Source organism: Parasteatoda tepidariorum, chromosome 5 (genome assembly GCF_982258835.1).
Source record: "Parasteatoda tepidariorum strain Cologne lab strain chromosome 5, Ptep-v5.0, whole genome shotgun sequence".
In the NCBI taxonomy this organism is placed as follows: domain Eukaryota; kingdom Metazoa; phylum Arthropoda; class Arachnida; order Araneae; family Theridiidae; genus Parasteatoda; species Parasteatoda tepidariorum.
The window spans coordinates 108,121,195-108,145,661 of record NC_141759.1 but is presented as its reverse complement, the minus strand read 5'-3'; the positions used below and the strand labels follow the sequence as shown (position 1 = coordinate 108,145,661).

General features: G+C 29.3%; 1 protein-coding gene across 9 annotated transcripts in view; it reads left to right on the top strand.

Annotated features, from left to right (window-relative positions):
• LOC147809968 (pre-mRNA 3' end processing protein pfs-2-like) overlaps window positions 1-13,483 on the top strand; it is a 28,842-nt gene extending 15,359 nt beyond the window's left edge. For 4 of the 9 annotated variants that reach the window (XM_087164724.1, XM_087164726.1, XM_087164730.1 and 1 more), the window contains 5 exons: window positions 5,085-5,211; window positions 6,230-6,316; window positions 7,714-7,779; window positions 11,503-11,648; window positions 13,422-13,483. In XM_087164724.1, the coding sequence (XP_087020850.1) occupies window positions 5,085-5,211; window positions 6,230-6,233 (131 nt within the window). In that variant the 3' untranslated portion in view covers window positions 6,234-6,316; window positions 7,714-7,779; window positions 11,503-11,648; window positions 13,422-13,483. Of the gene's footprint in view, window positions 1-807; window positions 965-1,863; window positions 2,825-5,084; window positions 5,212-6,229; window positions 6,317-7,713; window positions 7,780-11,502; window positions 11,649-13,421 lie in introns of those variants that run through there. The other 5 variants (XM_087164725.1, XM_087164729.1, XM_087164727.1 and 2 more) reach the window with 5 other exon arrangements.
• Window positions 13,484-24,467: the final 10,984 nt, after the last annotated feature.

Genomic DNA, 24,467 nt, shown 5'->3' with positions numbered 1-24,467 from the left:
ATGCTCCAATTTTAGGGTATGTTATAAAAGTTGTGCAGAATTTTCATTCTTTTTTCTTTCATATTTTTCAGTGGAAATGAATATTTTCATAGTTGGAATTTGTTTTTGCCAAAAAAATTAAAATAAAGTTAACAAAGTGTGGAACTGTTGAAGTTCACCTGTAAAAGTTGCAAATTTTTCACACCATAAAACGTCAGAAACTACTAATTTTTATTTTGTTAAACAAAAATATTTTCCAATTTTTTTAATTATCTAGGTAAAACCAGTTTCCTCATCATAGATTAATAAATATACAGTTTTCTCTCAAAAATTCGTTTTTCAAACTTTTTAAAAACATGAGGAAACATTTATCAAATTCATGATTTAAAATCAACAATTATTTGAATAAAAAAAATATTTTTAGTTATGTTCTTTATGTTGTTATTAATGCTGCAAAATTTATAGCTTAGAATAAACAAAAATATATAAATACTTTGCTATTTCTCAATATGAAAATAGCAAGAAATGTTGACACAAAAATCTACTTAAATTCAAAATTCTATTGACAAGCGACCAGATTTGATGTATTATCAACAAATTTTGAATTTTTGAATAAGCGTGAGAAAAATTGCCCTCCTGTTCTGTAGCTTCCAACACTTTCTCTCTAATTAAAAGAAAAGGTTATGTAATAAATAAGATTGATTGGTTTTTGTAGTTACTACAACTATCTTATTACAAATGTAATTAATTTGGATTGCAACTATTTTTTTTTAAATGTAGTGATTACAAACCACTTTCGTAATAAAATCCTTTTTTATTTCCTTTTAGAGGATGGATTTTTTTGGAGGATCCAATTTACACTTGTATTCGAAATTTTAAAGAAGATTAGGATAGGAAGAAACAAATTAGTTAAAATAGTGTAGAATAATAACTAGCTTATTAAAACATGGGAATTTTTAAAAAAATATTTAATTCTTGGTTAGAGGTAATTTGACATTTTTTTAAACAATCTGAAACAATATTATCATTCTAAATTAGAAAACAATCTAAACCATTCTGACAAATTTCTATTTCAATATTCAACTTTGATGCCTTATTCTGCCTTTCTTAAAATTAATTTTTTATTTCAATTTCTCTTGCCTTATTCTAGAAAATTTCCAAATATTTGTGATTTTATTAAATGTTTCAAATTTTTTGATTTTCTCTACAAGAAGTACTTTTATATCAAGGGTTGTAGAGCGAAATATATTCTACTGAGGGTATTATGTAAGACTTGTATTAATCATATTCAAGAAATTAGCAACATTTGAACTGCTGAATGAGGGATGCTCAACCTGAGATCTGTGGGCCACATGTGGCTCCTAAAGTCTCGTGGCCCGCGCAGCACCTAAGCAAAAGAAAACTATAATTTTTCGAAGGAAAATATTATGTCTTTTAATTATGCCTTTGAGTTTTTGATGATGTAATTTAAGGTAGTTTTTTGATGGCTTATTTTTTTCTTTTTGGTAAATGCTTTAAATTTCCCAAGTCTTAAAAGTTTCAATATTTTTATTTATGACATAATTATGATGCTTAAATTTATTTTTCTATTGTTTTTTTTTCTTCGCACACTTATTGGTTCTGAAGATCCTGATGTTTTCGATACATATTAATAAGATGTTCAAAAGCTGAATTTTTTTCCCCTTTATCATTCTTTCATCAATTATTGCTCCGCTTTTTCTCTGTCAATTTCATCACAAATATAAGTAATTTTTTTGGATTGTTGTCAGTTGGTTGTTCTAGTTTAGAACTTGAAAGTATTGACATGTTAGGTTTTTTTAAAATCTACTTTTGTTTTTCAATTTTCATCATGGCTGATTTATTAAAAAAATTATTTTTTCATAGCTGCCAACTCTACTGGATTTTCCAGTAGACTACTAGTTTTTGGCATTTTCTCCGGGTCTACTGGTTTAATTAAAATTCTCCTGGTTTTTCATCATTTTTGAAAATTCCCTAAAAGTAAGTTCCCTAAAAAAATCCGTATTGAAATAGAATTTTTGCACAGATTATTGCTTGCTTGAATATTTAAATATGTGTTACTAATACATAAGCGAGTCTCATTTATAAAAAACTGTCTGAAAAATGTTTTTGTTCTAAAATTTTGAGTCTTTGTAGAATTTCCTTTTTAAATTAATTAAAAAAATCTTTTAACTGTCTTTGATGAAGTAAATGCCTATTTCTTTTCAAAATTATGAGTGAATATAATACATTACATTTCAAGTTAATTTAATGTTAATCATAACTGCAAAACATTGCAGTTTTTTCAGTTGTGATGAATATGAAATGCAGAAAATATGACGTGCAAAATGTTTAGTACATTTTGCAACAATTATCATGGAATTTGTGGTATTTTGTAAAATCTACTGGATTTTTACTTATCTATGTTGGCACCTATGTTGTTAGATAAATTAATTATCATGAATTAATTATTAAGAACAAAATGTTTTATTTTTTATTGTCTGCCATTTTCAATTCTGATTCCTCATTTGCAAGTTTTGCTTGATGTGAAATCACATCTGCTTTCGTTAAAAATTTTTTGCTTTAACAAATAAAAGAAGATTATTTGTACTTAAACATACAACTATTTATCACTAAAAGACTATTATTTTATGGAGCATATTGTGGCTTTCTCTTTTCAGAAGTGGTGCATCACTTTTACCACCTATGTTTTGAGTTTTTCTTTTCTTTTTCTGACTTTTTTCCATATGCAAAAAATTTTTACTCAATAAATTAGTACATCTTTTTCATGAGTCTTAAGATAAAGATTTTTTTTTTAGTTCAGTTGATTTCATTATATTCTTCCTTGTTCTGGGCTTTAATATTTATGTTAGCTCTTCTTTTAATTAGGTAGTTGCACTTTGTGAAGAAGATCAAGGATACCCTCACAGGTGACCTATAGCATCACTGCCAGTTGATCATTAAAATAATTCTTAACTTAAAAAAATTTCTTAAAAGAATACTAAATGTTATGCAAAAAATATGCATATATATAACAATAAAATATAGTGGAAATAATTTAATTTACTAGTGCAATTTTGTGTTTCCTTGATTTTTTACACACATTTTCAGCAAAGTTTCTTTTTTGTTTTTTTGTTGTGAGTTTCTTACCAATTGGTGGACGCTCATAGGGTTGCTGCCTCTGGTAACTCCATCTCTTCTTCATCTAATTGAAGGCTTATTATATTCGGCTATTAATTTCCTGACTCCAATTATTTTCTTGTTCCTGATTAGAATCATTTTTCATGTGCCAATTTTTTTCATAAATTTATGAGGTATTAAAATTTTGATATAGTTTCAGAAAAAGACTAAGTTGAGACATTTCATAAGCAAACATATAGCTCTATAAATGTTGGGAATTGATATTTATGAAGTAGAAATGGCCATCAGTTATGGTCAGAATTAAAAAATATTTAAATAACATGTTTGTGTAAGTTAATCAATTCTGTCAGTAGAATACATCAAAATATTTAAGTATCTAAAAACTAGTTTTCGTTTTAATGACACATTAGAACTGTGGGAAATGTTGTTTTGTGGCAAATTATTAAAAGATTTATAAAGGGAGAAAAGTTTTAAAAGTAAATATTGTTGCAAAAAGTTCGAATTTTAAAAAAAAGTGGAAGAAAGAAGATTTAATTTTTACTGCATTATTTAAGTCTCAAAATAATTGCTTTTCAAAAGACAAGTAGTACAAAGTACGCAAAACTTAATTCAAATTTTTGATTCAAACCTTGATTCAAATTTCAACTTGATTTCTTTTTCCTTTTGGAATTTTGATTCAAATGCTTTAACTTCAACCTCCTCCAGGTAATGTTTAATTTATCAATTACCCTGCACTTTTCATCGATGGATTTTTTTTTGTGTATGAAAGAAAGAAGTGTTATAAAAATAAATTTTTATTTTTTTAAATCTTATTGTATAGACTATTAATTCATCATTTCCAGATTTCCAGTAATGATATTGGTAAAATTCTGTGGAAGATTTGTTTTGTTAAAATTAAGAAGTACTGCATCAGTATTAAACTTGGTGAATGATACTATTCCAAAAACAAATCAAAAATATTATCGCCAACTGTGTTTTATCTCATGCTTTTATGCATTTTTTGCTCGTTCTTATTCATTTTTTGCCATCTGTGATCACGCAAAAAAACTCTTTTGCTGGCAAAAGTGCTGACTGAGAGGTTTTAAACTGTTTTCCGTATATTCTAAAACTAATTTTGTTAAACTTACTAAAATATTATTTCGCATGTCTTGATTAAATTTACTAAAATATTATTTAGCTATTCTTTTTACAAGAATACTAAAATGCTTTATCCTTATTAGTAATTTTATTTTATGTGGATGTAACAAATTACATATCATATGCTTTTTCTTTACTTATTGCATGTAATGAACAGATAAATATTTTGTTATTTGTTTTAGTTTTTCACTGTCCATGTTTTGGACTAATGCAAGAAAATGTTGGTAAAATTTTTTATGTTTACAGGCCTAACTTTATAACTTATTTTTTATTATGAAGGGGTTAATATTTTATCATAAGTTAATTTTTTTTTCCAAATCTATTTTTAATTTGTTAATTCAGTTAAATGTGTAAAATTTTTTAGATTAGAAAACGTTCCATACTCCATACTTTTGTTATACAGTAGAAGATTTTAACTATGCAAACCATGAAACAGGAAGCTTTGCTTTATATGAAATTTTTTGTTGCATAGATCATTTCCAAATAATTAAACTGACTTAATAAACATGTCAGATCAATATTAATGCTTTAAAATAATTTTTTAACAAAAGTACTTTAAAATACAAAAATAAGATCTAAAGTTTTTATTATTTCCAGGAAAAATTTAAATTATTAAGAGGATTAGAAATTAAACCCAACAAATGTATTGATTTTTGTTTGCTTTAAAGATAATAATGTTAGAGTTATACAGAGAATGACGGTTTACATAATTACATTATGTGGATCTTCTACTGTACTAATTTTTTATGCAACTTACTTTTTATGAACATTTTTCAAAAATACATAGTTTTTGTGAGGAATTAATTTTAGTGAAATGATTTGTTGCACAGGTCATGGAGCTGATGTTAAAGGTTGTGATTGGCATCCTCAGAAATCTCTCATAGTATCTGGCAGCAAAGATTCTCAACAACCTATAAAACTATGGGATCCCAAAAGTGGACAATCATTAGCTACAATGTAGGAAACATTTTCTTTTATCGCAACATAATTTTTTACTCTATAGGGCATGATTATTTTATAAAAATCAAATATTTTCATTTAAATAAGATTTATTTTATTTCATTATTATTATTTTTACATATACTAATCAAAGCTTTGTAATGTATTAATAATGCTTAATATTATTTAAAAACAATATTATAACTAAAGTATTTAATATCTCTAACTGAAATGGTTAAATTATTATATAAGTATTGCAAATTTAAACAGGATGTCTGGTTCTTAGCCCGTTATTTTTAAAAAGGTAGCAACATTTCTTAAAATCAATTTTAGAAATCTAAAATTGTATTTAACCCCTTCTCTGTTGGTGTCGCATCTTATACGTTTTTGTGGCTATATGACATTCCTTGTGGCGTGAAGAAAAATTGTATAATTAATTTCAACACAATCGTGCTATGTGGTGTAACCCCACTATCAGATCTTATCCTTTTCTTCCCAACATAAATTTAATTAAAAATGGGGATATTTCCACATTGTGATCTGTCGCACCAATTCCAATTGCAATTGAAACTAGCAATTAAAAAAACAAAACAAAAAACATTTAGATGTTTGTCCAGAGATTGTTAACTATTTTTAATTTTCACAAATTATGTCTAAATTTTCACAAAATTGTGAAATTTTAGACATAAAAACAGAAAAACGTAGACAGACCCCTGAAAGCTGTAACATAGTTTCAAGTATTATTGATATTAAAATAAATTTGATATTTCAATATACTTCTTATAAATTTTATATAACTCCATTTGAATCAAAAATTACTGAACATAAGTCCCTAGCTACTATAAAATTTCCTTTTTATGTTGTCAACAAAAATACACAAAATCTTTTTGTAATTGCTTCTCTAATGCTTGCAGCTTAACTTTAAAAAAAAAAAAATTCATTTGACCATATTTATGAAATTGTTGCATTATAGTACACTAAAAATTTATATATTTTATTCTATGTGCATTTTAAATGTTTTATATTATTATTTTAGATAATTTGGATGTTCTATCACTTTTGTTTAAATTGTTGACAAAAACTCTGATTGCACATGGTTCAGAACCTGAGAATACTTTATTAGGTATGAATGTTAGTTCCTTTTATTTGTTATTTTATTTGAACTAATTATATTAGTGATACTTTAATAGTAAATTAATTAATTAAATCAGTGCTGAAATTAACTGGGTGTTATGTTACAAAGTGCAGAATAAATTGTTCCACCAATTAATTTTTGGATCCCTTGTAAATTTTGTAATGGAATGTCAAAAAATCCACCAGGAGTTTATTAAATATATATGCTCCTAAAGTTTTTAATATTAGGTTATTTGCGGCTAATATTTTTAATTGTTTAGTCTGTTCAAAATAAAAATGTTTGTGTTCATGTTTTACTTATGTAAAAGCATAATTTTGCAGAATTTATAAGATCATGTTTCATATTAGCTTAATAAATGAGGCTAATCTGAAGTAATTTGTAACTGATTTTCGGCACTTAAAAAATTGGGAAGCCAGTCTTAAATATACGTTTGTTTCTTTGTTTTGTTTGCTAAATATACTTTTTCTTTTATTTTATCTTAACCTTTTGAAGGTTTTATTAGTAATAAAGAAAGTAAACATTAGGAAAATGCCCACTAATCTATGAAATGATATTTATTCTGTGAAAAAAATAAATTATTTACTGCATTTAAAAAACATTTTTTTTATAATACTTTAAAAGTTAAATTATAATAATATTGTAATTATCAAAATATACCATTTTTGCGATCAAAAAAATTGCAATGAAAAATATTTTTAAATATGATTTTAAAGGCAGGCTAGATTGAATTTACTTCTTTTTTCCTTACTGCATTTTTTAAAGTTTTAAGAATTTATTGCAGGGTAATATGAGCAAAAAATCTTAACTTTTAATTTCATTTTGGATTTATTTTGTATGGGCTAGAAAATTTATGGTCCTTTTTTTTTTCATATTAAAAACAATTCCGTTTTTATTTATCTGCTTATGAATAAATAGTATTTAATGTTTTGAGTATTTCTTTTAAATATAAATCCTATCAGAATTATGCAAGTTAAGCATTACACAAATTTATTTTCCTTGTTCGAACATTAGCTTATTTAATGTTTATTTATTTTTCTTTTTATGTATCATACATATGTTTGTAACAGGTATAAATAATTAGATCATTTCTAAACAATGAACACGAACTCTTTTTTATCATTATGGAAATTGCCCTGTTTTTACATTATGTTTCATATTACCCTCATTATTCTTTGATTTCATTTTAAATATCCTATTTTATTTAAATTGGACCTGCATTTTTTTTTAAAGATCTTTTATTTTATTTTTTATTAATCAGAAAAATAGTGCACCCAATTAGTTCTCATTCAAAGTTTTGGGTACTTCATTAGATGTTTTATTTTAAAATTTAAACAAAAAAAATTATAATTTATGCAATTAATACTTAATATAAATTTATATTGCAGATGAATGTAGCCTTCTCCCGAACCAAGTGCTTGTACCGATAATTGAATTAGGAACACAAGCTTTAGGTGTGCACTTGCATTTGTGATCAATAACGGTGTAATTATTTATCACTTTTCTTTTGTTTTTTTATGATTTCATTTGAAATTTAAAATCTAGTCATTATCGTAAATAACAGTTGTCATCTGCTTACTCACTATAATCCGTCATTTGTGGCCAAAGTTGTAGTTGGGATGGGAATATTAAGTAATCATGGTGCATCACTTAAACATGTAATTCTCAAATTCAGAAAAATAAAGGAAATAAGCGTGCCAGCAGATCTATGTCCGCAAAATTATAAACAGATTTTAAATGCATATGCAGTTTGAAATATATATATACCCGTGAATAACGATTTCTCACTTTTAACGTCTTTTCAGCTTGGTTCTATTTAATCTTCTATATTGATAATGTAAAAAAAATCACAGTAATTAGAGGGTCCTCTAATATTATTGCCCTGAAATACTGACATTTCGAGTCATCTTTCTACAAGAAAGAATAAGTATTTTAGAATTGTTGAAAAATTCTTCGTGTACTCTCTCTCTTTATTAAAAAATCATAAGAACTGCGGCTCTTTTGAGTGTTCATCTTAATGTTACATTTTGTTTTGCTGCATGAGAACTATGACGCTTTGAAATTACTAAGATACGTAGAAAAGTGCTCAGGAATTATGATGAAATAAAAAATTAACATTAGAAAGTTATTAATTGTTAAACTTGTTGGCTTCTGACAACAGGGATGCCACTACAGAGTTAAAATTTAGCGTGACAAAAAGGTTTCCATGTGTTTGCTTTACAAGATTTTTTTTTTAAATTTCAATTTGTTCACAAATTTTTACAATTTTAAAAGCTTTTTGTGTGAATTTTTTGTACCTTTTTTCATTTTTCATTGCTTTGCATTACATTTTGCTTTTTCTGCTCAAAAAGTATTAGACTTAGAAACTTGAAATCAAGAAAGTGTGTAGAAATGTGTACAAGGAAAAAAAGTATGATTCTATTGTTATTTCAAGAATTTACTACACCTTCAACAGCTGTTAAACTTGTAGTAAAAAAAATAGCTGTTTAAATGCAACACAGAGTTAAAATTTAATGTGCTGATAGCGAGCATTTATAATTTTAACGAGAGTTCTTTTCGAAATTCCCATTCGTTTGATAGAATAATTGCAAATAAAAGTGCCTTTTTGTGATTTTTTTCAGAGTTTTTACTTTAAATATTATCTATTGTTGTAGAAAATTTATTTTTCCCCACGAAATCTTTATTAGTTTTTTTTAACTCACGTATGAGTAGTTATAAATCAAGCATTACAAAAAAGAGAGAGATTATGTGTTGTCAGATATAAATCTTAATATTTACAGTGAAGTTTTTAAAAATATTAGATAAAACTTACGGAGTGCTAATAACCAGGGGTCTGTATAAAATATTATAAATTTAAGAATTGTAATTTTACTTAATGCGTAACACATTAATAGTGATACATAACTAAGTTGTGTTATTTAAAATATGTCAAATGAAATTATTAAATATGTGAGTGATTTTGTTTCCATTATTCGTCTGAGATGAATATTCTGTGTTGAGCAGTATAGGCTAAATGCCAAATATTTGTATGTTGCATCTCTAATTTAGAAGCAGCAATTGTTGAACAGAATCTTGTATCTATTTGCAATTTAAAAACTTCTTGAAAAGGCTTTTAGCAATTTTTGCAATAACTAGACCCTATTTGCACAAATTCAGAAAAGTACTACCCTGTTTAAAGGAGTGTGACTTACCTCTTGTTTTATATTCACAAATTGTGAGTAGTTTTTTCACAATTTTACAAAAACAAGACCTTTCACAAAATGTCTGGGCAGACCCCTGATAACCTTTCTCTATTTGAATTGGTATAAATTTTGTAAATGAGTAAAATTTCTTTTCATTTATCTCTTCTGATTGAGTCACACATAGTCTGTTCTTTTGGATCAACTTTTTTTTTTAGTCCAAAGGGTTATTTTACATAATATAACTCATGATTGTAAAGGTTGGGCCATTCGTTATTCTCATAGACTGCACCAAAAATTCTTCTAAGTATCCTCCTCTCTCTCTCTTTCAAAAAAAAAAGTGTAAACAACCAGACCTAGTTTGTGTTATTAACACTAATCGCATTCGATGGCTGGGACATCTGTTGACCAAAACCCCTAAAAAAAAGTAACCTTTTTTTTACCAGTAGGCATAAGAAAAAGGGGTCGTCCACCGACTAGGTGGCTGGACGCAGTTGAGAGGGACCTAAAGATAATAGGAATAACTAACTGGAAGGCCTTGGCACAGAATAGATCAAGATGGCAAAAACTTATTGGGATGGCCTTAGTCTGTCATAGGCTGTAGTGCCCAAGAAGAAGAAGAAAGGATTATTTTACAAATTCAAGTGATCGTCCATTTCGTTATGTTAGCAAGTGTTCTTGCATAAAGCTAAAATTATTGTTTATTTAGAAACCAAAATGTTCTGCGTGTTTGTGGAAAATATTGACATTTAAGAAGAAGTAAACAATGATGAGCGAGAATGGATTGTGGGGGTTGGTGAGCGGAGCGAGCAGGGGTTGTAGCCTTCTAGTAAGATGAGAGTAAACAAACAAAAATAAAAAAAATGCAATTAAATTTGTATGCATTTTTATGGGAATTTCAGTTATAATGGCAATTTTTATGTCTTTGATATAATGACATTTTGTAATTTTTGATGTTTTTGTCCAATCTGACAGCCTCACATCATATCAAGGTCCTACTGTATGTATAAAATATTTTTCTTAATAACTTATGGAGACAATTTATAATAAATCTGAGTATCAAATTACATCATTGCTTTGTTACAAGTGTCTTGGTTATTCAAGTTCTAAATTTCTTTGTTTTGTCTATCATTAGAGAGAATAGTTATGACTGTGCATATTAATGGATGAATAAAAAGTTTGAGATTTCACATTCAAAATAGGGAGCCCACTTCTAGTGTAAGGAAATTTGGATGTATTGTTTCCTGAAGATCAATATTTTCCAAAGTCTGTTGGAATCTACTGGAAAACAATAATACTATATTATTTGTTTTCTTATCATGATGCTTTAATATATGTTAATTTTAGGTGTTGCTAGCCAGGCCCTGTTCATCATGGTGCGTAGCGTTTTTAAAAAGTGCTTAAAGGTGCTTATTTTCGTTATTTAAAAGCCCTTCAAGGTGCTTTTTTCATAGGGTGTTTAAAAAGTGCTTAATTTTCCCTTTTGGAAATGGAGATTTCTTTCTTTACCCTATCGATTTTTTCCACGTATTATGCAAAATGTGGTTTTCTCATATGTGATTTTCATATTGTTCTATGCAACGTTTCCACAATTCATTTAGCCACAATCCATTTCAACAATCAACAACAATCAAACCGTCGGTCATTAGTGTCCATGTTTCAAGAAATACTCGTGAGTCCGTATGAGTGTCTACTGAGCTGAGTTTGGTGAGATTATTGCTCTATCATGTACAACTCTGCTCCGTTTTGCAAAATATTCTCAAATTCAGACCTCATTTTCCACCCCCTGATATTGAACCGAAAAATCTCTTAATCAAAGAGTTCTTTGTCATTAACTAGTTATTTTATCATGATCAAGTAAAGTTTATAAAAATTATTTTGCATTTTGTTAATGTATATAGTGCTTGAAAATATTTTTTGAGTGCTTAAAAGATGCTTATTTTTTTTTGTTTTAAGATTTCACTACTAACCTTGTTCACGAACTCTTTACCTTTACAGTTTGAGTACAACTCCCAACCTGAGTTTTTACGGTACAACAGTAAAGTTCGCACCATTGAAGGAACCATTCCTCAATTTCACAAGACTGATATTGTAAGGCATGTTAGCTTAAGACGCAATCCATCACTTGTAAGACAATGTACCAGGTGAGAAGAATTATTAAAATAATTATTTTAATTGCTCTCAGTATTCAACCATAATTTTTGTTTGTTGTAAAATTATATACGTAACAAGTTTTCATTGTATAGTTTTTTAATATTGTATAATTATGTCGCCTGGCTAACCGTGGGAGGTTTTTGTGGTTTTCCTCTACATGTAAATTAAATGCAGGTTAGTTCCACCAAAAAGTTCTCCTTGAAGCAAATTTCTCCCGATACTCGATCCAGGAGTTCCCTTGTCTTCTGGATTGGGTTCAAAATAACAAGGCGACAGAGCTGAACACGAGTAGTCGTAAACCCAAAATTGAAACGGTTTGTAAATTCACTGTTATTTTATTTCTTCAATGTTGGCAGGTATGCAATGAAAAACTACTTATTTAAAAAATATTTAGCATGATGAACATAATAAATTTTTTCCTTGTTTCATCAGTAATAGTCTTTAAATTAAGTGTTACAGACAGTTCAATTTACTGGTTTGGAATGACATCTAGTCTAGGTCTGAATTTGTTTTGGTGTCTGCACAAGCTAAAAATGAATATAATATAAATTTAATTTTCCACTCAATTTTAGTAATAAAATCTCCTGACTTTTCCAGAATTTTCATTAAAATTTCAATTAAATTCTGTATTACACTTTTGTTATAAAAGGCAATATTTTGTCAGAAATAAAATATACTTTTGTTCAATTAGCAATGAAACTTATTTCTTGATAGAAGATTTGCAAAATATTAAGTTTTGTAAAAAATAAAAGTATTTTGAACTGATTTGAAACAGGAAATTGTTTAACAAAAAATATTTTTCACAAATTAGTATTCCAATATTAATATTTCTAAAAAAATTTAATCATAGCAAAATTTTTACGCAGAATAATAAAAATATATGTTAGACATTGAGCCTCATTGGTTACTTATTGTTATAATCAATTTTAAAATTGATTATTTTTCAGGTTTGTCTGAAGCTTTTTTCAAGTTTTGGCAAAAACCTTAAACAAATCTTAAAAATAATAATAACTAGCCGATGAGTTTCAAAGTGAATAACTTTCACAAAAAAGTAAATACATAGTTAGTAAACACTTAGTTGCTGCATGGTTAAACTTTTTTTGGATTATAACTGAAATTATATCATTAATTTGTAAAAACTACTTTTTGTTTAAACATTTGTTTTAAATTTCTTCTTCAATCTAACAATATTCTCAGTTCTAATACTATGTTTTTAAGCTTTCTGCATAAATTAAATTTGGCTTTTAATCAGATGTAAGATGACTTACATCTTTAATAATATGTTTGTTGATGAACTATGTTACTTAGAGTTTTAATTTTTTCAGATTTTGTGCTTAAAATCGTGCTTTGATCTGCAATTTATATACTTGTGTATTTTAAAATCTACATGGTAAACCATCAACTGAAATGTCATTTTTTACAAGAATAATATGTGATGTATGTTTGATCAAAAAGTAATTGTAATTTATTATATAAAAAATTATCTATCTGATGACCTCATATTGACCTCATATCTTGCCTCATATTGAAGAAATATATTCTGGAATTTTGTAAAATTTCCCTGCAAAAGTATGGGAATTTAGTTTCTAAATTTGAGTGGGAAACCTGACACAGCTTTGATTATGACAGCAAAAATTGCTATCTGAATTATGGATTTTAACAATGTGAGCAGTCAATCTCCCAATTCATTCAGATTAGCAGGGCTTTTGTGTAATTTGTATTTCTTTGATTACAATTATTACAGAATATGCTGTTTCTTACAGATGTTACAGTTCCTCCATATTAAAAGCTGTAGTACGATCAGCTGCCACAAGAGTTTGGGATCGACGTTGGTTGAGGTTTTGTCCTTATGGTGATCAGTGGAGATCAAAAATTAATATTTATTGTACTCTTTGTTGAACCACATTTTGTTGATATTTATTTTATGCATTTTAAACGTAAGTGCTCGTAAATATCATTTACTCCAGACTTTATATCAAGTTATATCACGTGTTTGAAATTGTTGATAATATTTTTACTATTTGTTTGATAATTTCAGATTTTTTCCTCCTTTCCAAACAGTATTTCCTGTTAAATAATATCAATGCATTTATTCAAGTCTCATTTTTTCAATATTTTTGTTTTTATCAAGGAATAGTTATGGGGAAAAAAATTTTTTTATGCATAGTAACACAAGGTGCATAGCATTTTTAAATAAAGCTTAAAGGTGCTTGTTTTTGATTTACATTTTTTAAAAGCATTTAAAGGTGCTTTTTGTATTCGAGGTTAGTAAAAAGTGCTTAATTTTCTAATTTTTAAAAAGAAATTTTTTCTTTGCCTTATCGATTGTCATTCTAAATTTTAGAAAATGGATGATTTTCCCAATTTTCTCTGTAATATTTATCAGAAACTAGTTATTTTATCATGATTATTTAAAGTTTTTGACAATGTTTCTAAATTTTATTGATTTTATGTTTATAAATTAAGAACTTTAAACGATAGAGGAAATTTTTTTTATTATTGCATAGATCCGAATTACGATTTTTTTTTTGGAGAGTAATTAGAAATATTTTTTGGGTGCTTAAAAAGTACTTAAAAGGTGCTTATTTTTTGTTGAAAAATCTGGCTACTCACCCTGTAACATAAAAAACTTCAAAAATACGTTTTTCAAATCACGGATTAAAATTTAATATAATAAAAAAGATTATTTTATTAGTTTCAAAATTAGATTAGCTATTAACTCCCAATAGAACTAATTTCATACTATGAGCCCATTAAAAAAATTTAAAATTTAGTTTAAAATTGTAAATTAAAGTTTTTTTAAATTAGATTTTAATATTTTTGATTGAAGTATCGCTAATTTTAAATGCAACTAAATGTCATTTAAAAAATATTAATTTGAATACAACTCCTAAATTCAGCATTTTAAAAATTCTGCAGTTATTGAATTAATCAATCAAGTTTTTTGTCTTTATAATATTTAAAAGTCCTAAAAATTCTGAAATAAGAAAGCGGGTGGAATGTATGAGATACTTCAATCATTTAGTAGAATTATTTGTGAATAGTTCCACACTTCAACAAATCACAAATTTTTACAATTTGAAATTGTCTATTAATTCTTAATAGATTAGACAAAAGAACGGAATTTCTTGGATCTATAGAAAAGTGATTTATTAAAACTTTTTAAAAGTTTTGTTGGAAAAATTACAATGTTGATAGGCAATTCTGAAACTAAATTAGCATGAATTTGTTACTTTTCAATCAATCATATTGAGATATATTCCTGAATAAAAATATTATGAACATTATTATATTTGAAAATATTTGTGCATTTTTGTAAGAAAATTTTTTTAAAATTATGTATAATTAAATAAAAATTGTAATACAATATATATATATATATATATATATATACATATATATATTTCCAAAAATGTACAATTTAACATAACATTAAAATTTCTTTATATTAATTTAATTTTTTTCAAATATTACCTGTTAGTTTGAAAAAAATGATATATTGAAATATGATACTGAACTTTTTAATTTTTTTAAGGGAAGGCTGTAAGACATTCTGAATTTGTAAAATATTTTTTATATCGAAGTTTTAGTATGTTAAATTCCATTAAAAAAGTATGTTCACCATTCATTCAAGTTCTTTGTTTCATCTGTAAATTTTTCAATTTGATCTGTAGTGTTGACATTTAATGTTAAAAACATTTATTTTTTTAAAAATATTTTTGAATACTTTGTTTTAATTATACTTCTATTTTTTGTATGTACGGACATGTAAATATTTTTTTAATAAAATTGTTTTTTGAAAATAGTTAAGTTTATTTTTTTATTTGTTATACCATGAAATTACAGTGTATTGACCTATGAAAAAGAAAAAAAAATTGAAATGAATAAAAATGAAATTGGTAATAGTTAATGCTCTGAGCATGAGCTTTTAAGCTGTCAGTTTTTTCCCCCAACAAGAAACTGTTCCCCCCCCCCATGTTATGCAATGGGTGAGTAGTGCAAAGCAGGGATATTAGTGTGCAGGTGGCTCCAGGGCCCAACTTAACTTAATTGGGGTCCGGGGCAAAAACTTCTTTAGGGGCCCCTTTTGCTTTACTGCTTCAGTAATGAAGAACCGAACTTCATGGAGGTATTTAGTTTTTCACCTCATTATAGGTAACAAACTACTATACTACTTTTATTTTACAAAAAAAAGTAGCACTCGACACTTCAAACTGCGAATAAAAGTAGTAACAACAGTAGTTTCACAACTTGTAGTGCTCTAATTCCGACCACTAAGTTCAATGTTCCACTCGTGGTACATTGAAGGTAGGTACTCGTGGTCTTCCTCTCTATGTAACGCAAATGCGGGTTAGTTCCATCAAAAAGTCCTCCATGAAGGCAAATTTCTCCCAATACTTGATCCAGGAGTTCCCTTGTCTTCTAGATTGGGTTCTAAACGACAAGGATACGGAGTTGAACATCAGTAGTCGTAAACCCATAAAATTGGGTCGGCTGTTCAAAGACGATTACAAAAATAAATATTAAGTTAATTCTTTTCAAAGAAAGAAAAAGTTATAATAGCTTCTTTTTATGAATACTGTAAGTTTTCTTTTTTGTCATTTGTACTTTATAAACAAAGTAATCGGTGCTCTCTATTCTTTCTTTGAGGCGTGAGGTATTAAAAAAAGCAGACCGGTAAAAGGAAGAGCATGATAAAATTTTTAAAAAAAGGGAGGGGGAAGCAATTCTTTGCCTCAAAAAACATATGATATAAATTAAACGACGAACTGAATATTTTAAATTCGAAAATATCGTGATTCATTTTAAAATCTTTTAATACGAACGAAATGTAAACGTATTTTCTTCACGCGAAGATAATTTTTTTTTAAACTATCAGACTTAGTTTATCATTGAAAACATAAACCACAAAATGATTTTGAAAACCCCGTTTTTATTTAAAGATTAAAAATTAGCAAAATATAAAATTCTTTAGATTTTGTTAATTGCTAACACTAATTGCAAAGCAATTTTAAAAACAATTCTTACACTTATCAATGAAGCTCTTTAAATGTAAGATAATTTGAGAAGAGAAATACTTTTTTATAATTATTTGATATTTTCTATTATTTATGGCAAAATTTAAATTACAAAATAAATTAATTTAAATGACAAAATACAAAATTAGAATGAAATCTGCAGAGTAGTTCACAAGAAATCAAATTTAAAGTATACGACTTTTTTAAATTGGGTAACTCAGAAACCGTTTAACCGATTTCGTTCAAATTTTGTCATTTAAAGTTACATGCTTTAAAAAGATGTAAAAACTTACACACCATACAATTAAAAAAATTGAAAATTATTGAGCAAAATAATAAATAATTAAAAAAAAAAATTTTTTTTTGTTTTTTGGAAAATTAAATCTTATAATTGCGTGAAAAAAATGTTTTGGTGTACTTGATAGGTCCACGATATACGGAAAAAGTAAAATTCATATTAAGGGACCCAAACGTAAGACAAAATTAGAGGGAGCTTATTTTCCACAATTATGGCTACTTTTGTGGTCAAAAATCCATATCCGTTAACAAAAAAAAAGAAGAAAAAAAAATTCATTTATTCGAAGAAAGTACGTTTTTTGTTGCTGTCTGATTTCGTGACTTAATAGTTAACACTAATTAATTAACATATTAAGTTCCGATTCAAAGTTCTATTAATTTAAACAAAGAATTTATACTTAAAGTATGCATAAATCAACTCTTAATTTATAATTTAAAGAGTAAAAATTTCAACAGCGTGTGTATAATATTGTTTTTAAAGAGATGGCCCCAGAATAGTAATAATCCATTGCCCTCAAAATCGTAAATTCGTTTCTGATTTAGTATAGCTTATTTATCAGATTAGCAATCAATTTAATCTGACACAACTCGTAGGTAAACATTAAAAATAAGCAATTTTAAAGTACTTTTATTTCTTTTTAAATAACTTAGTGAAATCAGTGTTTTTCAAGTATTCATTCTAAATTCGAATTTTTGATAGTTCGAACATTTTTCACCTTCTCTGAATTCGATGCACTTTCAAGTGTATGTGGTGTAACCTTTAAATAAATGAAATTATATTTTAAAAGTGAGGAATATCATTACTATTTTAATTACTTTTATTTATTTTTTTTTAAGCAAGCATTTAAAAAAAACTGTTATTTAAATATGTAATTATTTTTAAAAGCAGTGTTAAAGAAAGGTTCTTTAGAGTTATAAAATCGTTTTAAAATTGTTTCATTGAAAGAAAGAAAAAATTAAATGAAAAGTTTTGCTTGAGAATGAAAACGATTCCCCCCCCCCCCCCGACAACGTTAAGAAGACACCTGACACCTGCCTTTAAATTTGATGAGTAAGTAAAACATCTGCAAGCTAAAGAGGCATATCGTGTTACCCTTTCATAAAGAAATGAAGACCCCGTTTTGAAATGGAACAAACCTTGATGCTTAATAAAAAATAGTCGTCAAGGATGAGAATGACGTTTTTAAAATGTGTTTCAGTTGTACCACAAATAATGCTTTAAATTTGATTTAAAATAGTTTTGATCACTGTGATATATAAATTCTTTTTTGCCATAAGCTTCTATCACCTCATCGTCGTTTTTCTTTTCTTTTTTTTTAATTTGACTCACTTCACATTTTTAATTTAGAGTGTGATACATATTTAAAACTATCACATTTTTAGTCAACCTAAGTTAAGAGGTTTTTAAAATCCATTTGACTTATTATTATTAACAGGAACTGATTTACAGGAGTGTATTCGATGAGCGTTCTCAGAACCCCTATTCGGGCTAGTAAGAAAAGTTTTGTTCGAGAATTAAAAATGAGAAAGAAAAGAATTTCAAAAAGAATATTTTTCTCTTTAAGTTTAATCGGTGTATGATTATGCTATTAACCATTAAAGTTAACTTTCAAGCTATTTACATTATATTGTCAACTTTATTTTAAAATGATAAATACATTTAACGTGAGTTGCAAAAAATTGTGTTAGATATATATAGACGAGATAGATGCTTTTTGAAGAAAATATTGAATTTTACATATGATATTTCAGAATGGCTATCGATACTCTGATATGCACTTAGTACAAATATCTTGTTTACTACATAATTTACGTCATTCTCAACAACTTCTTTAACTGTGTCAAATAAATTTAATTATTTTTTTCATAGTTAAGCTAAATTCGAATTTCTTTAACTTTTGATTATAATTTTACTTTAGTTTATATCCGTCGTTGAACAGCTGACCCAAATTTGGGTTTATGATTACTAATGTTATACTCCGTAGCCGTGTAATTTTGAACCCAATCCAGAAGACAAGGGAACTTCTAGATCAAGTATCAGGAGAAATTTGCCTTCACAGACTTTTTAATAAAACTAACCATCATTTGCGTTATATGTAGAGGAAAATCACGAAAACCTACCACGGTTATCCTGTGCGCAGGGAGACTCTAACCCATGATCCGTCTACCACTGCGGATATTTTACATCAGCACTGTACAGGAAACTATTTTACTTTTTATTTTATAACCGTCGTTGAACAGCCGATCCTACTAATGTTCAACTCTGTAGTTTTGTAATTTTGAACCGCATCCAGAAGACAAGGGAACTCCTGAATCGAGTATTGGAAGAAATTTGCCATCGTGGAGGACTTTTTGATAAAACTAACCAGCATTTGCGTTACATGGAGAGGAAAACCTCCCACGGTTAGCCTGTTGGCAAGGAGACTCTCACCCAGGATCCGTCTACCACTGAGGATATTTTAGATCAGCACTGTACAAGAAACTTTTTTTATTTTATAACCGTCGTTGAACAGCCGAACCAAATTTGGGTTTACGACTACTAATGTTTCACTCGGCAGCCTTGTCATTTTGAACCCAATCCAAAAGACAAGGTAACTCCTGGATCGAGTTTTGGGAGAAATTTTGCCTTCGTGGAGGACTTTTTGATAGAATTAACCAGCATTTGCGTTACAAGGAGAGGAAGACCACGAGAACCTCCCGCGGTTAGCCTGACGGAAAGGGTACTCTAACCCATGATCCTTCTACCACTGAGGATATTTCACGTCAGCACTGTGGTCGGTGCAAACCGGATGCGGGATTCGTATCTACGGGGGTTAACGTTTTGCGGCATTTTCAGAAAATAAGCAAAGACAGCAGTGGCTTTAGATGGGCTAAACTTGACCTAACAGTAACTGCTGAAAACTCTTATCAGCTATGAAAATAGTATATTATTCGCGATCATTTCATATGACGACGAACCCTTCGAAAAAAAGCCAAATGTTAACCTAAGAAACCAATGCCTAAAACCAAAATTGAGAGCAGGATGATTTAAATGTAGGTGGTCACACAGACTTTATTTTAAACCGCTGTCATATCATGTTTCCATCATGAGGGAACATTGGTTTAAACTTTTTTTTACTATTTTGAAAAGCGCCTTTAACCGTTCCTTTACTGTTCCCTCTGCGGATCCAGAGTGAATTTCGGTCGCCAAGTGTACATCTCCTGAATTGAGAGATTCCATTTATCTTCAAAATTAAAATTAGTAAATATATGTTTTTTAAAAATAAAATGATGAATTAAAAAATAAACATAATTTTATTTCAAAAAAGACATTTCCGATTTTAAGGAAACTACAGAAGTCCTCCTGTTGTTGTATCTAATGCCACTTGCCAATATCCAATCCTGATGGAAGCCAAGCGAACTTAAGGCAGAAGGTGCGTTTCTTGTTTTCCCGTAGCGGTATCAATAACCAAGAATACATCAGTCACTCTCACGCGTCACAGCCTGTTAATAGGGAGGACACATTCATACATCCATTTATTCATCCACAGATCGTAATTTTGACCTGAACCAGATGAATACCAGTCTTCAATTCAGTACCACTAGAGTTATTGATTTGTTACGGGAACATGGAGGACTTTGTGACCCAACTGATTTCACGTCCACACGTCACCATTTACTACACGGGGAATCTTTGTCCAAAAGAGATCGAACTCAACACAGTTCATTAGTATTGCATGTTCTGAGTTCAATTGGAAAAATTCCTTATAGAAAACTACTTGTGTTTTTGAAAGATTTATACACTGGACAAAAAGAAAACAATTGAGTCTCCTGACCCTCGTTCAGAATAATTGAGGACATGGCTAAAACTAGTCTAGCAGAACAATAGTGCAATTTACATAAAATTTAAACAGAAGCTTCCGATTAAAGAATAAATAAAATGAAAATTGAGATAAAAACGGATGGACCTTAAGAAGAGGACGCAATTTGTCGACGGCTTTGGTTTCGTTATAGCCAGTCCAAAATAAGAAGCTCTCTGCTGGAATCAACGATTCGACTCACCGAGAGCCAAGGCTGATGAAATGAAGAAAGGTGCGATAATTATGAAGAGCAGGTCAAAAAGAAGCGACACGCCTCCCCTGCTTCGATGAGGTGGAAGAAAATGAAGACTCCAGCCAATAGAGGTTGGGGAGGGGAATCTTTTTACCCCATTGCAGTCACTATTCCCCCCACATGGTAAACGACTCTACATAATGATACTAACTACATAGCGCTAGGAGCCGCGATGGCTCAGGGGATTGAGCGTTCGCCTTCCAATCCCAGTCGATACGAATTCCGCATCCGGCTTGCACCGACCACAGTGTTGAGGTGAAATATCCTCAGTGGTAGACGGATCATGGGTTAAAGTCCCGTTGGTTGCCGTCAGGCTAACCGTGGATGGTTCTCGTGGTCTTCCTCTCCATGTAACGTAAATGCGGGTTAGCTCTATCAAAAAGTCCTCCGCAGAGGCAACATTTCTCCCAATACTTGATCCAGGAGTTACCTTGTCTTCTGGATTGGGTTCAAAATGACAAGGCTACGAGGTTGAACATTAGTAGTCGTAAACCCATAAAATTGGGTCGGCTGCTCAACGACGGTTATAAAATAAAATAAAATGCTCAATATATGTGTGTGTTTTTTTAGAAATGTTTAAGCTATTAAAATGTGTATTATATTTTCCCTTAAAAGTAGTTCGATCCTGGCCTACCGAAGTCATTCCCGTGTAGTAAATGGTGACTGATGCACGTCAAATCTGTGGAGTCACAAAGTCCTACATGTTCCCATATCAAATCATAACTCTGGGGGTACTGATCTCGTGACTGAGATTCTCGTGGTGTTCCACTCCATGTAATGCAAATCAGGTTAGTTCCATCAAAAAGTCCTCCATGAAGGAAAATGTCTCCCAATACTTGATCCAGGAGTTTCCTTGTCTTCTGGATTGGGTTCAAAATTATAAGGCTACGGAGTTGAATATTAGTAGTCGTAAGCCTAGAAATTGGGTAGCTGTTCAACGACGGATATAAAATAAAATAAAATGTATGTGTGAGAGCCATGGCTTCTTAGGAAATAGAACGTTCCCCTTTGTATGAGGTGAAGCAGGTTCGAATCCCAGTGATGGCTGGTTGATACGAATTCCGCTTGCACCGTCCACAGTGCTGACGTAACATATCCTCAGTGGTAGACGAATTACAAGTTAGAGTCCTCTCCCAGGCTAACCGTGGGAGGTTTTATGAATGTTTTTGTTCGTTTTCATGAAGAGCATTTAATTACTGAACAAATCGAATTCAAAGTTTGCATCTGAAACACTGAGAATTGCTTAGTAATTAACAGACATTTTATTTAATTCTAAAATAACTGTAATATGCTTTTCATAAGCTTCATTACATACCTTAAACATTTTAATTTGTAATTTGGTACTTACATCGAATACCTGAAAGTTAATGAATAAAAAAACAACATCAAAATAAAAGTGAGTCACAACAGAATTTTGATCTACTTTATTGGGCCGAAAATTTAAACTGCTTGCATATGATTTTATCTACTGTCTGACTAATGACCAATCTGAATATCTGTACATCTACTTCTCTGATGGACTAATCTGAATCTGTACCTCTACTGTTATCTAAATCCATATATCTGCTGCTGGTTAACCAGTCTGAAAAAAGTCTAAATCTGAGAATCTGCTGCTGTTATATCATTCTTCATCTGTACATCTGCTGCTGTTCGACCAGTCTGACTTCATTTTTTATTTGCTTAGATATATTTATTCCTTTTTTTAATAACGATTTTCATGTTGATTTATATGTATTTATTTTTGGTCTGTTTTTATTTTTATATTTTTTACTTCGCTGACACAAGGGAACATTACAAGGACAATTTTAGATTTTAAATTTTTTTTGTTCGGTGTTTTAGTTTTTAGTTTTTTATGTTCAGGTAGTGGCTTTCGTGCACATAAACAACGCCAGTCTTTTGAAGTAGCTCGATGTTAAATGTAAGATGTTTTCTTTCGACATGATGGTGTACACTCTATACGTTTCCTTTCACTAGTTGTTTTTTCCCTCCGTTTCTCTCTGCTAGATGTTCATCTCCGTCTTTAGATCTTTCCTTCATCTCGATGTTACTTTGAGCTAGATGTTGATTCCCTCCAGAACTTTCTTTCAATTGGATGTTTCTTTCCATCAGATGTTACTTTTCCATGTTTAATACTCATGTCTTTACATAAACATGCAACAGTTTGAGAACAATATAAAAAAAATGATGTTAACGAAAGGGAGGGAAACTTATGCCGATTAGAAAGAATAAGGCCAAATTATTATGTAACTATTATGAAATTTATGCTAGAATAAGGTAATAAAATACCTTAATGATATAGGTAAGAAAATACCTAAATCTGTTATGAAACTGAATTTTATAATTTAAAAGTCAGGTATAAGCGCTACCTGAAACGAAGGAAAAAAAACTAGGTATTAATTACCTAGAATATAAATTTTGAATTTTGAAGTTGTGGCAAAGTTTTAGATAATTTTGAAAATTGTTTCAAACAGCTGCATGTTTATGTAAAGACATGAGTATCAACGTTAATGATGTTAAATCAGCCTTTTTTGATTAAATTTTTCCTTTCTCTTTTCCATTTTCCTCTCCATCCATCCTCCTTTCCGTCCTCCTTCCTCTTCTCCCGTCTTAATACAACGTTCTAGAAACTTTCAACTTTTGAAGAAGATCTTATTCTTCCATAATCAATACGAAACTCCATTTTCTATTGTTGTTAATCTCTTTCTACATCTGTTGGCTCTTCAGGCATTGATGTGCATGTTTATAATGACTAAGTAAGATGAAATCTGTTACTATTGCTCGAAATTTACAATTTTGTTCATATTTCATGATGACATTAGCTGGTGATGGTATTTTTCGAAATTTAAATTTTGTTCATGATGAATAAAACATACAAAATGCTGATACAAAATCCGGAAAGTTCAATTTTGGTGATTTTTGTATTTTTTTCCGATCCAACGAAAACATCTGGTAAGTCGTCGCCATTTCCAAATCTTTGCGATTTTGAGACCCTCGCAGTTGCCATAGCGTGTCCTATATCTATCCTCATTTTTATTGCGAGATGTTTCTGCTTTAGGACTGTCGCTAATGGCAACGCGTGTCCCTTCTGGGAAGCTTTTGATGCTGTCGACAGGCAATTCCTGATGGTGGTGAAATTTGACGACTGTCAGACTGTCTGGAGTCTCCAAGATGTTATTCGATGTTGTTGCATCCTGTTGTTTTTTGGATGGGAGACATTCCCTGATGTTGAAGTCAGTCTGTGTTATTGGACAGGTGTTGTTCCATGTTGAGTCGTCAATACCTGTCACGATTTGTTGGTGCTGTTCATTCCAGTAATGTTCCCAGTACACGAATTCTTCTTTGATCTTAACCTTCTCTTCCAGTACTTCAGATGGTGTTAGATGGTGTTTATCTTTTGAGGCA